The sequence below is a fragment of the Myotis myotis genome, unplaced genomic scaffold (genome assembly GCF_014108235.1).
Source record: "Myotis myotis isolate mMyoMyo1 unplaced genomic scaffold, mMyoMyo1.p scaffold_m19_p_1, whole genome shotgun sequence".
Classification (NCBI taxonomy): Eukaryota; Metazoa; Chordata; class Mammalia; order Chiroptera; family Vespertilionidae; genus Myotis; species Myotis myotis.
This window is the reverse complement of record NW_023416313.1, coordinates 1,396,398-1,410,148: the sequence shown is the minus strand read 5'-3', so window position 1 is coordinate 1,410,148 and position 13,751 is coordinate 1,396,398. Positions and strand designations below refer to the sequence as shown.

The 13,751-nt window shown below is 58.1% G+C and overlaps 1 protein-coding gene across 31 annotated transcripts in view; it reads right to left on the bottom strand.

Moving 5' to 3' along the window:
• Positions 1–13,751, bottom strand: part of GRK4 (G protein-coupled receptor kinase 4) — a 43,936-nt gene that overhangs the window by 2,760 nt on the left and 27,425 nt on the right. For 15 of the 31 annotated variants that reach the window (XM_036327428.1, XM_036327311.1, XM_036327272.1 and 12 more), the window contains 9 exons: positions 11,174–11,364; positions 10,449–10,486; positions 8,131–8,220; positions 6,553–6,761; positions 4,137–4,274; positions 2,333–2,470; positions 1,793–1,936; positions 943–1,046; positions 715–863 (listed from right to left, as the gene is read on the bottom strand). In XM_036327428.1, the coding sequence (XP_036183321.1) occupies positions 987–1,046; positions 1,793–1,936; positions 2,333–2,470; positions 4,137–4,274; positions 6,553–6,761; positions 8,131–8,220; positions 10,449–10,486; positions 11,174–11,364 (1,008 nt within the window). In that variant the 3' untranslated portion in view covers positions 715–863; positions 943–986. Of the gene's footprint in view, positions 1–28; positions 660–714; positions 864–942; positions 1,047–1,380; positions 1,682–1,792; positions 1,937–2,265; positions 2,471–2,680; positions 2,830–3,492; positions 3,556–4,136; positions 4,275–6,552; positions 6,762–8,130; positions 8,221–10,448; positions 10,487–11,173; positions 11,365–13,751 lie in introns of those variants that run through there. The other 16 variants (XR_004970786.1, XR_004970784.1, XM_036327403.1 and 13 more) reach the window with 12 other exon arrangements.

The following is a 13,751-nucleotide window of genomic DNA, read 5'->3' as shown; positions in this document are numbered from 1 at the left end:
CCCCAGCCCCCTCCTTAAAGTGCCCGAGGCCCCCCCACCCCTGCACAGCCCGCTGCTCCACAGGCCAGGCCCATCCCTCACGCAGTAAGAGCGCAGCCAAGTCTGAGGGGTCTGTGCAGAGCTCCGCGTGGGAACCGTCCTCCCTAATCCCAGGGGATGAGCCCCTTCTCCCTTCAATCAGCCCGAGCCCTGGCCTCGCCTGGGCCCCGTCTTTCACCTTCGGCTCAGTTACCTGACCCCCATTCTTGGAGGCACTGCGGTCACAATCACAGGCCGCTGTCACAGAAACCCTTTAACACAACCCAGGGTTGGTGAGTCACCCCCGACAGCCAAGCCCTGACCTCAGGGTCCTGGAAGCAGCCTCTGTCACAGGAGGGGCCGGAGCGTCTGGCAAGCAGCGCAGACCCACACACGCAGGGAGAGGCGCACCTCAGGAACGCAGACCCTCGTGACATCGTGGAAGCAGACAGGCGACTCTCACGCCGTGCCCTGGACCACGAAGGCCCGACCGGCCGCTCCCTGCGAGCCCTGGAGGAGGGGACACTCCAGGCGGTGCCCAGGCCCCCGCTCCTCCCTCTCCATGGGCACACGAAGCTTGAGCCCTGCCACAAGGGGCTTTGGGACGTCACAGCCATCCTTGAGGGACCTCTTCAAGCCAGCTTTAGGGAAAAGACAATTCAGCTGTTAGCGTGGAAAAACCTGCAGACTCACGGGCACATTTTAAGATGTGTCAGACCTGTTTATTGCAATTCACAGAGAGGACGAACACTGAGCCGGCTCCTGGGGGTGGGGTTGGCTCTGCACAAGCAGCACAGTCCCGCAGGCAGCTCCTCCTCGCGGCTCCAGGGTTAACTCATGCAGCCCTGCAACACACGGCCAGGTCAGTCCCTTTCTGATGCGAGCTGGCTTAACTGCCCCCAAGGGAAGGGACAGTGGGCAAACCTTGGGGCGCGAACTGGAAGGCAGGCAAAACGCTCACACGTTCTCTATTTCGTGACGTGCAGTGTTTTCGGTGCACACAGCCCGCTGGGTGGCTCTCCGCGCTCCTGTCGCACAAGCGCTCCTATCACCCACCCCTGCGCGCTCTGGGGATCCAGCAGGCGCGGCTTCACCCTGCACAGCACCCCCTCAGCTGCGGTTCCCCAGGGGGCGTAGTGAGGTTTTCACAGGGCTCTAGGAGAGCGCCCGGAGGAGCTGGGCTTCACAGTTCTCAGAGGGAGCGCGGTCATGGTCAACGCACTCCGAGACTCGCTCCCCCTACAGCGTGTTTTCATCGAGTGTTAGCGGACAGCTCTGAGTGAAGCCCACGAGAGTGGACAGGGGACAAGCAGGACCACCCACTAGTCCGAGGAGAGAACTTCACTTGGAAAAAATGCTCACTTCATGCTGCGACAGAAAACCTCTGCAAACCACTCCCATGTTCAAGAGAAGCAGCTGCCCCGTGAAAGCGGGCGAATGGGAACCAGTAACGTAGAGATGGGGGTGATAGGCGCCGTTTGAGGTTTGCTCTGTGAGACTCATGGCCGAGCCCAGCGGACAGTGCTGCCACGGGCAGAGGGCGCCTGTGTCCGGCCGTCCTCCCCTTGGGTCAGAGCAGAGTCCACACGCACAGCAAAGAGCGTGAGGGGCTTCCTGGCTGGGCTCAGGAGCACCACAGCGGGCTCCTCACCTGTGCGCATGCCTGACGTAGGAGGCATCGGAAACGAAAAGCTAGTTTTAACGCAGTGAAGTATTTTCTTAACACATCACATTACAAAGCCCCAAACCACAGGGACAAGGCCTGGGCCCTCACCCATCTGCTGAGGAGTCTGTGGAAGAAGCCTCTCTTTCGCTTGGGGGCTGGCTTTGGTTGGCAGGTTTTGTCTCCCTGATGCAAGTCCCGAGTCTCCTCATTTTCACTTTCGTTGATGTCCTTGAAACATTCCGACTCGATCATCTGCATCCGCAGAAGGGCAGGACAGAGCAGCGGGCAGGCCCCAGGTCAGCCAGCCCCCGGGGCCCCTCTCCAGCCCTGCCCTCCATTTCTGCTGGCCCTGCCTCCTGGCCTCTTCTTGGGTCCCTTGGCCTCCCTCCCCCTGGTGCCAGCCAGCCCTGCTTAGGAAGTGGGACTTAGGGCCGGAAGCCCCCATCGGACCCAAATGGCCACCTTCTGCCCGCCACCTGTGAAGGGACCAGGGACAGCTGCCGTGGATAATTCTACCTCTCAACACCCTCACACAGGTGTGTGTATGTCACAGCTAAGAAGATACCGTCACACACACGTACACACGCGTCCTTGTCATTTCCATCCGTCACCCTCGCTTGGGTAGCGGCGCATGCTGACCAGCAGTACCTCATTCTGCCAGGGGATGGAGACAGAGCCCGTGACAAACTGGCTGTAGAAGGTGGTGTCGGCGGCGTCCAGGTAGATGCCTCTCACCGTGGAGAACTGCTCGATGTCCATGATGTCCTTACAATACACCGCACACGGCTGTGCACGGAGAACAAGGAGGCACCGGCCGTGAGGTCACTGGGCCACTGGGTGCCCTTAACCACTACGGACACCGCACATGGGGCCGAGGCCTGCACACTTCCTCGGGCCTGGTTCTGCCGAGCCTCTCATTGGAAGCATTCTGACCCCTTCCCTGGACACTGTCATTAACCTGTGGACACTGTCCGGCCAGGTCTCCTGCCCACACACCTGAGAGCCACGCCTCCCTCTTCTGCAGTGGACAATGGGTCACAGGCAGGCCAGGGCGAAGAGGGTGGCCAGGTGCTCTCGTGGGGACATGGCCCTGATCCTCACGCCCACCTCACACTCAGCTTCCTTCACAGCGACACCCGCCTCGTCTACGTGAGTAACGGTGGGCCCGTTCAGAGCTCATCTCAGGTGCCCAGCCGAGGGCGGCTGGTCTGCACACCCTCCTCGGGGCCCGGGACCAGGCTGCTCTCCTCAGGAGCCAGCGGTCAGGAGCAGGCGGGGCGTGTCAGTGTGGCCGCCTGCTTGGCTGGGAGTGAGGAAGAGAGTGCAGCAGCGGCCTGGCCCAGCCAAGGCAGGGGCGCCCTGCAGCTCCGAGCACGCACACCCCAGAGTGATGACCAGGGGGTCCTGTTCCCGATGCCAGGTAGGAACTTCTCTGAAAGCAGCTGCCACCACAAGGGGAGACAGTCCAGGGGGAAGCTGGTGGAACCGGGCCCCAGCCCCAGGCCCAGAGCCTGTACTGATCCCCACTCAAGTGCAAGTGCCTGACACGTGACCATCAGACTCTGCTGTCACCTGGCCCCCGCAGGCCCTCTGGCTAAAGTCAAGGGAACTCCCAGAACCGCCCAGACCTCTGGCCTACGCATCTTAGCACCGCACCCATCATCTCTCCCTCCTCAGAGAAGGCTGTTGGCTGACCTTCCCTGCACAGGCCCCAGGCGGCCCCAGGCCTGGTGGAAAGAAGGCTCTCGGGCCCAGCGGTCCATCGGAAGTCTCTGCCTGGGGTTCTGCTCCTGCTGTAACGGACTCACCGCTCATCTGCGCAGCCTGGACGAGCTCCCTCAGGGGAGCCGGCTGTTCTCCCTGTGCCGACACTACAGCGTGTCATCAGCATGCAATTGGAACCAGTTCCAGGGAAGAAGCCACTCGTGTGAGATATACGGATATAACCGAGTCCCGAACTCTGCGGCTAGACACCTCACGGCCATCACCCTGCAGGACCGCCTCACACCCGGCCACAGACCGTTGTCCAATCCGTCCACGCCTGTGTTCCCACCGGCACTGACACGTGCCCGAGCCTGGGTCGGTGTCCCCCCACACACACACTGAGGCGACCACTCCAGGCCCTCAATGTGCAGCCAGGACCTCTGAGACACACGCTGGCCGGCACTGACATCAGAAGGGGACACTGCGGGGGAGGTCTGAGGACAGCTGTGGCCGGGCTCAGCTCCGATGGCCCACGGCGGACACCAGGCCCCAAGCCCGAAGCCAGAGTGCTGCTGAGAAGGCCTGTGAGGACAGGCCTAGGACTATGGGGGGTGGGGAGGGAGGAGGAACCAGATCCTAGGGGACCTGAGCGGAAGTCACACCCACTGGCTGCACCGGGTGACCTGGAGCTACTGGGGTGAGGGCTGCCTTTTCTGGGACCCCTGCTACTGGGCCACATGGTACTCACGTCAGGGCAGAACGGGGGCTCTATCATGTGTACTTCCAGCCTCTTGAAGTTAATGTTCTTGAACAGGGGGTGCTTTCGCACACCAGCTGCTCCATCACCCTGGCAGCCCAGGCGCTGCTTGGGGTCCTTGGTGAGTAACTGGAAGAAGCAGAAATGGAGTCAAAAGCTCCGGGGTCAAAAGAAACGCAGAACAGCTCCACAACAGTCCCCAAGGAAGGGGCAAAGAGCACCCGCTTCGAAACAGAGGCCTCAGATTTCAGTGTCCACCCAACTTCATTAATTCAGACTTGACTAATTAAACATGCGGTGCTTCAAACGGAGTTAAACTGAAGTTTTCCTTTGAGCTGTCAATAAATAAAGAGTTGGCGAATAAATCCCTAAGAAAATAAATTTTTATCATGAAAAATGAGCAAAATCTTTAAAAGAAATAGAAACCGTTCAGCACTTCCGAGCAACTACTTACAGCGAAGTCACACCTACACGTAGAAACCCCTCACTCCTGATCTGCTCACTGAGGCCGCGGGGTCTCAGCGAACACTTCACCAGCCCGGTTCCAGAAGTCACACACGCTTACAACTAACCGTGTCCTTACTCACGCATCTGTAACTGTCACAGCTCGGAAGAACTTCCTCCACAGTTACAACCAACCAAAAACGTTTGGCTGGGCTCCAAGCAACACAGGAAAGGCCTGGAGCTTGAAAATACTCCTGGGCCGGGCCGGGAGTGCAGCCCGCCCCACCCTGGCTGCCTGAGCTGCCTGAGCGGCCGGTTGCGAGAGCACAGCGGCCCAGCGGGGTCAGCGGCTCTGCTGCTCTTGCACTGGCAGCGGGATGATGAGTCCTGACAGACACCCGAGCCCCGAGGGCCTAAGCAACACTGGGCCTCTGGCCCCTCCAGAAAGGTCTGCGACCCCTGCCAGACTCACAGCCAGCACCTACCGCTTCTCTGAAAATAAACCCAGTTTCCAGGCAGAGGCCAGAGAGCACTCTGGCTCGAGCTTACCTGCTATTTATTTATTTATTTATTTATTTATTTATTTATTTTTAACCTGCCTTCACTATAGTCGTTTTTCCGTGTTTCAGCCACCGGGAGCCTGTGAGGCCTCAGGGCAGGCTCCATTTCCAAGCGCCTTCTCACATCCCTGCAGCCACCTGAGTGCAGCAAGCACGCAGGCAGGATCTGTGAGCTGCACGGAACAGCAGCTTGGCCAGCTCCTGACTAAACTGTCAGCTCCAAGCAAACGAGCTGGAAGAAAGGCCCTGAGCCCAGTGCCCGTGAGAGGCAGGAGCACAGCCGCTATCCACGGAAACAAACGGAGAAGGAAGCTGACATGGCTACTGCCAGCACCAACCACTCCCCTGGGTTACTGACACACTTCAGTGACAGCGCCTGCTGGAGATTCCAACATCCCCAGGAACCTGCCCCCCCAGTCCCCCCAGCCACTCCCCCTGGGTCACACCCCGACTCTACATGACCAGCAAGCCCTCCTCTGCCCCCCGCAAGCAGCCTCCCCCGTGTGTGCCCGTCTTTCTAATCTAACTGGCCAGGAGGCACCGTGACTGCGCAGGCTGTGGCTCCTGTAACGGCAGCCTGACCCACAACGGGGGCCTCAAACGCTCCCTTCATTTCAACCCACATGGCCCTCTGATGCTGCAGGATCGCCTCCCCTCCCTGCATCTCCTCTCCTCTGCACACCGGGCCTCCTCAGCTCCCTCCCACCCGAGCGGCCAATGGCCTCTGAGACCAGAGGCACAGAACGTGCATGAGCTCCCAGTGCACATCCACGGCCCGCCCGGCACCACGTCTCCGGCACCATCTCTCCCGCGCTCCGCCTCTCCTGCCTGCTCCACCGGGTGCAGCCAGGTCTGAGCTGCTCCCGCCGCCCCCCTCCCCAGTCCCCGAACTTCTGCCAAGGCTGGCTGGCCCCTCCGTCCTCCTCGCAGCAGCCTCTCCCCGGCAAGTCCCTCCCCTGGAGCCCTGTGCCTCCCCGTGAGTGACAGTCCACACCCCTCCTGCCTATCCCCGCTCCTGCAGCAGAATGAGCCCTGGGGACGGGTCCTTGTCTGCTTGCCTCACTCAGGATCCCCAGTGCCTAGGACAGTCCCACGGGAGATGCAAATGGGAAGGAGTGAAGAAATGGACGCAGAACATGTGAGCACTGGCTTCAGGGAGGACGGAGCGCCTTTCACCCCTCAGTGTGGGCTGGGCAGCAGGGACCATCACGCCATTCCTCCCGGGCGGCATCCGGAAGGTTCCCTCCTGCCTGACTGGGGAGGAAGCCCCTGGCATTCGCCTCAGGAACACGAAGGCCCTCGGCGGCCTCCTGAGCCAGGGCCTTGCTCACTGGACATGGACAACGCGGGGCTGCCATGGCCGCGGGAGGGAGAAGCGCACGCCCGAGCCCGAGCCGACCCACCATCCGGCAGATGGACTCCGCGTCCTCCGAGAACCGCTGCGAGTACAACTCCGTGTCCTCCTTCACGCGCCGCTCCACCTCCTCCCGCTTGACTTTCTCTTTGAATTTTCTGAATGGAGAATGTCCCTGAATCATCTCATAGAGCAGACAGCCAAGCCCCCACCAGTCGGGGCCATAGGTATAGGCTTCATTATTGATCACTTCAGGAGCTAGGTAACAAATACAGGAAATGCTAATTAAATTTTAAATTTTCTGGTAACTAATTCCAAATAACACACTATAAATACAACATTTGTCCCAACATGCATGAACCTAGAAACAGGTTAAGCGAAAGAACCAGAGCGAAAGGCTGACTAGCGTGTGGCTATTTCTATGAAGCAGGCAGACTGGCCAAGTGCCCGGGGACGGAAAGCAGCTGCGTGGCTGCAGGCTGGGCTGGGAGGGGACAGGAGCCGCTGTGGATGGGCACGGGGGTTCCCGTTCTGGAATGAGGCCGTGGTGGTGGGCGCGCAGCGCTGTGACGGCTGAGACCATGGATGTACACGTCGGGTCGGCAGGCTTCATGTGCGTGAAGTATGTTTCAGTCCAGCTGCCACTGGAAACTGTACATCACAGAGCGGGCAACGAGTCCCCACAGAGGACCCACCGGGAAGGGTGCTCCCTCCAAACACAGCCACAGCCACGGGGTGCCTTGGCCGAGGGGGCTCCCTTCGGCCAGCACTGGGAGGGAGAGGCGCTGTGCCCGACCTCCGCCTCCCCACCCCCCCCCGCCCCCACTTCCAGCTCTAGTGCTGAGAATACAGCTCTTCTCAGTGTCTGAACAATCTCCAAAATGGAAATGTGTATTTTTGCTAGGAGCCCGTTTCCTGTGTTTTTAATATAAATAGTGTACACAGACTGATGGAACTTTAAATAAACGGGAATTAAGTATTTAAGAGTTGAAAAAAAAAGGGGACCATCATGCCATTCCTCCCGGGCGGCATCCAGAAGGTTCCCTCCTGCCTGACTCGGGAGGAAGCCCCTGGCATTCGCCTCAGGAACACGAAGGCCCTTGGCGGCCGCCTGAGCCAGGGCCTTGCTCACTGGACTGTCCCTCATCTCATCAGGTCCCCGCGGCAGGTGACAGCAGAGCAGCAGGCTGTGGGAGTTGCTGCAGGCTCTGCAGGGGCCCTCGGCAGCCCCTCGGCATGTGAGAGGCCGCCCTGGGGTCAGGTTGGCACCCGGCTGGAGCTGTGAGGTCACTGCTCTGGAGCTGACCAAGGCAGGCCCGCGCACCCAGACTTCGGCATGGCCAGGGGACACAGTTCCACCAGGGGTTTGCGAGGCCGTGTGCACCCGGCGTGGCAGCGGCAGAGTGCGATGGGCTGCCTGGTCCCGACCCTGCCTTCACGGAGCCCAAGATGTCTATGGGCCTCAGTCCCACCTAGGAGAGGAGTGGACAGGAGGACTCCTCACACTCCCACGCCGCCGGCACAACTTCCAACGCCACCTGTGCCTCAGGTAGAATGTCTCTGTGTCCTGAGAACCCGGGCACCTAGACAGAAAGGGCAAGGCTCGCTGAAGGGGTCCTCTACGTACCCATGTAGCCGACTGTTCCAACTCTTCCTCGAATTGTCTCCCCTTCTGGGACCTCCATGGCTAAACCAAGATCTGAAATCCGGATATGTCCTGCGTGTGTTCAAATACATGACACAAATCACAGGGGGGCGTGCTGACGCCTCAACTCCCTACACCTGGGGAGAGCCACCTACAACGGGAGTTGCAGCGGCCCACACTCTCAAGGACTGAGATCTAAGTGACAGTGACCTTTCCACATCTGCTGAAGTACCACCCAGAGCGTCAGCTCCACTCACAGCAGGACGTTAGGCTTCTGCCTGGCTCGGGGTCGGGAAGCCCTCTGACCATCGACACCAGCTGACAAGCTCTCCCGGGCACTGAATCGTTCCCGACCGGCCTGCACAGCGCTCGGGACAGGAACGGGGACCCGGGACTGAGGCTGCACCGCATCACAAATCCCATCATGCCCTGGGCGCGAGCCCACCCAGGAGGCAGGAGGGTGCCCGAGTTAGAGCAGATTCTGGAGCCCTGAGGCCTGGGTTTGAGGCCCAGCTCTGCCACATATTAGCGCGTCTGGGTTTCCTCCTTCACAGAGAAGATTCCCTCAGCAATGCAGCTTTATAACGTTTATGTCTAAGTAGAGTACACGCATGTTGCAAAATTTCAAGTTCCCCTGTCTCATTTTACTTTTAAAAAGAGAAGTGAACAGTAAACCTTCTGGAAAAACTGCAAGTTTGAGACATGGTCTGTGGGCGGTGTGTGCGGACACAGGCACACCCATCCTTGCTGGTGCAGATACAAACAGCACAACAGCCTTGCCCGTGGGGCTCAGTTGGCTGAGCATTGTCCCCTGCAATAAGGGGTCCCTGGGTCGATTCCCAGTCAGGGCATATGCCGGGTTGCGGGCTCCATCCCCAGCAGGGAGTGTGTAGGAAGCAGGTGGCTGATGCTTCTCTCTCTCCCTCTCTCTCTCTCTCTCTCTCTCTCTCTCCCCCCTTCTCCCTGCCTCTGTTTAAAAACAAACAAACAAAACAACCAGCACAACCCCCGATGGAGGGATTTGGCAGAACTGCACGTGACCTGGCCTTCAGCCTAGCACCCCACTCCTCTGGCTCTACCCCAGGGCTGCACTAGAACCACAGGCATGCCATGTGCCCAGGCTGCACGCTGTGCACATGAAACAGCAGAGACTGGGGCAGCCAGGCCCCCCCGTGACAAGGGGCCGGGAGATCTCTGAGTGTGCGAGAGTGATCTCTGCTACATATTAAAAAAGCAAAGTGAGGAAAACAGCATAAGGATGTCAGTCATCAGACCCAATGTTCTCAGCATCAGAGAAAAATGCAAAGGGAAGAAGAAGGGAATGTCAATATGAACCCGTGATGAAGGTTTTCTTTAAAAAAAAAGAGAAAAGGCACATTTCCTCCGCCAACTCCGAAGGCCTAGGAAGAATGACCCGCACAGCAACGGGACCGCGGCGCCCACGTGGGTCTCGCGAGGCCGCTCTCCACACAGAGGACGGGCCCCGGGGAGACGGTGGACTCAGGTCTCAGGACACACACAGGGGACCCTGAACAGGATCACAGAGAAAACAAAGGGCGATGTTCAAATCTACGGGGCACCTGCTGACCAAGCGGGACAAGCTGACCAAAGCGAACAATGACTCCGATGGACAGAAACCTAGCAAAGCGTTACAACCCGCCAGTTCATAACGACAGCAAAACAGGAAGCGAACACCTCCTGGTCGTCTTGTGAAAACAAGGGGCGCAGAGCCCAGTGTTTCACCTGGTTTCCCTGAGCAAAGAGGTAAACAAATGCTGACGAGGCCAAGTTCTTTCCCGTAGATGAATCCAACAAGTGCGTGCCCAGGAGCGGCCCGAGTCCCAGGTATGACAGGGAGACACTGACCGTTAAGCCGTCAGCGGAAAGCTGCTGACCAAGACCCAGCCCCGAGGGCCGCTCCTGACACGATCACGGGCTCCCCTGCGTGGAAGAGCCCACGTGGCCATGTGCACGGCTGCCCTGGGACACACGCCCCGCAAAGAGGGCAGCACCGTGAGCAGCGCCCATGGTGAGGAGGGCGCGGAAACCCACGTCTCAGGAATACAGCAAGATGTGGGTCAAGAGCAAGAGCAGAATGTCCTCACTGTGAGTTCACCTCGGCCTGCTGCTCGCCTGAGCCCCGGGGTGACAAGGCCACCCATGCACTTGCAGAGGCGTCCCCGGCTCGCTTTGCTGTGTCTGCCTGATGTCTGAGTGGAGAGCACGCAGGGTTCTGCACTGACTCTCTGCCCCCAAGTCCCTCTCAACGAAGTCTGTGCTCCAGAGGGAGGCTCACTCACCGCGGTCGTCGAGGAGAATGTTCTCAGGCTTTAAGTCTCTGCAAAGGAAGAAGTGACAACAAAGAGCAGTTATTTGGAAGCTGACACTGCGACCATCAGCAGCCGCAGAAACAGCCCCGCGGTCTCTGCACCGACAACGGCAAGCCGCCCCGTGAGAGTGAGCGCACGCTGCCCGCGGGAAAGTACGAGGCAAGCAGTGACTAGGAAATCGAAGGAGCGGGCAAATACCCAGGAGGGACTTGCGGCCAACGGGCGGGGTGAGAGCGAGGGAGACCCAGACCCTGGGACTTTAGGAGAAAGGGCGAGGCTGGCAGGGCCTCCCAGAGAGCGGGCCTAGGTGAGATCGCCCAGGAGAGACGAGAAGAAACTCCAGCAGCTACAGGACGGGGGGCTGCCTTCCCTCAGAATAAGACACTGAACTAATGCTATTAATTTCGTTTTCTTACTAAATTCTAAGATGTAAAAACAGCAAAGTAAATGTGATTTTAAGACACTGAATTGTGTGCCATTTGCTGGAACTGAGTCCCAGTCCTCAGCAGCAGGTTCAATGTCTCAGATGTCAGAAACAGGTTCTGACGCTACAGAGCGGCACTGCCCACATCTGACCAGCTGAACAAATGAGAACGGCCACTAGGGATCAGAGAGGACGGAGAGGAAGCCGGGTCCGCCGCTGAGGGCCACAGGGGGAGCGCCCGGGCCCTTGGGCTCGGGAGGCACCGCCGCACCTGTACACGATCCGCTCCCTCTGCAGGTCCTCCAGGCCACAGCACAGCTCTGCCGCGTAGAAAACCGCTCTCTGCTCGTCAATGCCGGGGCTGCCCAGGTTGTAGATGTGGAACTTCAAGTCCCCTCCGTTCATGATGGTGAGCACCAAGCACAGGGCGTCTTTGGTTTCGTACGTGTAGCACAAGCTCACCTGGAGACGGCAGCATCGCAAACACAAGACACCTGCTCACCCCGGCCCTCCCCCTGGCCGACAGCATTCAGGGAGGCCTGCGGGGTACGGGCACCCACTCTGCCTCAGGGGCTGCACCCACACAGGGGCTTCGGGGCCTTTTCTTGCTGAGGACCCGGCGCCAGTTCTCAACTGAAGGGAGAGAACTTGCCACGCCCACGTGGGTGGGTGGGTGGCGCCACTTCACAGAGACACTGGATCACCATCCCAGGCTACCCTCACCCTCACCCCGCCCCCAGCAGTGCACGGAGGTCCCGCTGCTGCACATCCTTCCAACACTGCTGTCAGCCAGCACGGGTGGTGTTAACCTGCATGGCTCTGACTGTGCACACGGGGGCTACTTCTCATGCTTTTGCGTAGACTTAGGAAACCTATTTTGCCTGGTTTTCTATTGGTCTGTACGTCAATTCACACACACACACACACACACACACACACACACACACACCCGCTAGGGCTATGACTGGACTGCACTTCATTTAATCTCTGCATCAATTTGGGGGGAAACTGACATCTTCACAGCACTGGTCTTCCGACCCATGAGCCCCCCTCGTTAGCTCCTGTCATTTTCTTTTCTTTTCTAAGTATTCTCTCAACACCATGTTGAAACTTTTTAAATTGATTTTTTAGCAAGAGAAAGAGAATACCGGTTTGCTGTTCCACTTGTTTATGCACTTGCTGCTGCTTGCTGTACGTGCCCTGATTGGGGATCGAACTACACCCTGACATACCGGGAAAATGCGCCAACCGAGCTGCCCGGCCAGGGCTCCTGGAACCTCTTGTACTCACATTTTATAGGTCTCAGTGGAGAAGTCTCGCACATTTTCAATTTTTGCCTAGCTCTCGATGTTCCTTGATGCCATCATAGATGGTGTCAATTTAAAATTTTTCATTTTCTAATGTAGCTAGTGGCACATTTAATAAATTGACTAACTTCCCAATCAGTGACTCAGAAAGTCTCGGACTGTCTACTGCACAATCGCGCTGGGGGGGTGGGGGTGGGGGGAGACGGGGGTGACGTGGCCGGGCAGGACCCGCACCACTGTGTGCAGGGAACAGATCCCAGGGAAGGGAGAATATTTCTAGGTTCCTTGGGAGCAGCCAAGAAGGCAGAAACAAAAACATTTCATTTAAATAGAATAAACCGCAACTACTTCTATGTCCCTTTCATTACGTTAGAGTGTGGATTTTTATGTTTCAAGGTAGTTACCCGAATATGTGTAAAGCAGCTCCAAAATGAGCCCATTTTTAAAAATATATATTTTATTGATTTTTTTACAGAGAGGAAGGGAGAGGGATAGAGAGTTAGAAACATCGATGAGAGAGAAACATCGATCAGCTGCCTCCTGCACACCCCCTACTGAGGATGTGCCTGCAACCAAGGTACATGCCCTTGACCGGAATGGAACCTGGGACCCTTCAGTCCGCAGGCTGATGCTCTATCCACTGAGCCAAACTGGTCAGGACCAAAATGAGCCCATTTTATTAAAGATTTTCAGGTGACATGCGTCAGACTGTCATGGCAGACACATAAAGTCTTGCTATTAAATTTATACGATGGCCACCCACTGCTGGGAACGCTGCCCCCCAGCACAAAGCAGCGGACCTCACACTGAGAAATCAATGACTTGGAGGAAGTGACTCGAACACTACAAATCACTTTATAAACTACCTGTCACTCTCTTCCTTCAACCAGACCCTCACACTGCAGTAGATGCTGCAGGAAAAACGCGGTCAGGGGGCGAGAAACCAGGTTGGAGATGAAACCACGCCACTCACTGCTCGGCCCAGGCCTGGAGCGGCCCTGAGCCCACCGACCCCAGAGAAGGTGGACGGAGAGGCACCATACAAGGGGGTGCTCACTGAGGACCACGCAGTAAAGGTGCAGGCAGCAGAGAAAGGGAGAGACGGGATGGCCTGAGGCCCAGAGAGGAGGCGCTAGAGCAGGTCTCCAGCCGGAAGCTGGCTGCCGGGGGAACGGGGGACACCTGGCCGGCGCAAGCTTGCAGTGGAAGTCACCGCCAGACCAGGCCTGGTGGAAGCAGCGGATTTGTTACAAACCCAAGTTCCAAGCAGGCTCTCCACTGTCGTATGTTTGTGTCCAGTTAAGGAATTGAGTAAGAAAAGAGAGGGCTGTTACTAAAGCAAAGCCGTTCCCGACACCTATGCCTGTTAACAGCACAAGATGGCAACCGCACACGCACTAAACCAAGAAATTCCCACGGCTGGAAGGAGGGGGCTTCGAGGCAGGTCGTTAGGGAAAATGCTGGTTCCCACGGGTCCTCAGTGAGGAGAGGAGGGACTCGCTGCAGATCCACCGGGCTCTCTCTGAGGCCCATGGGAGGCGC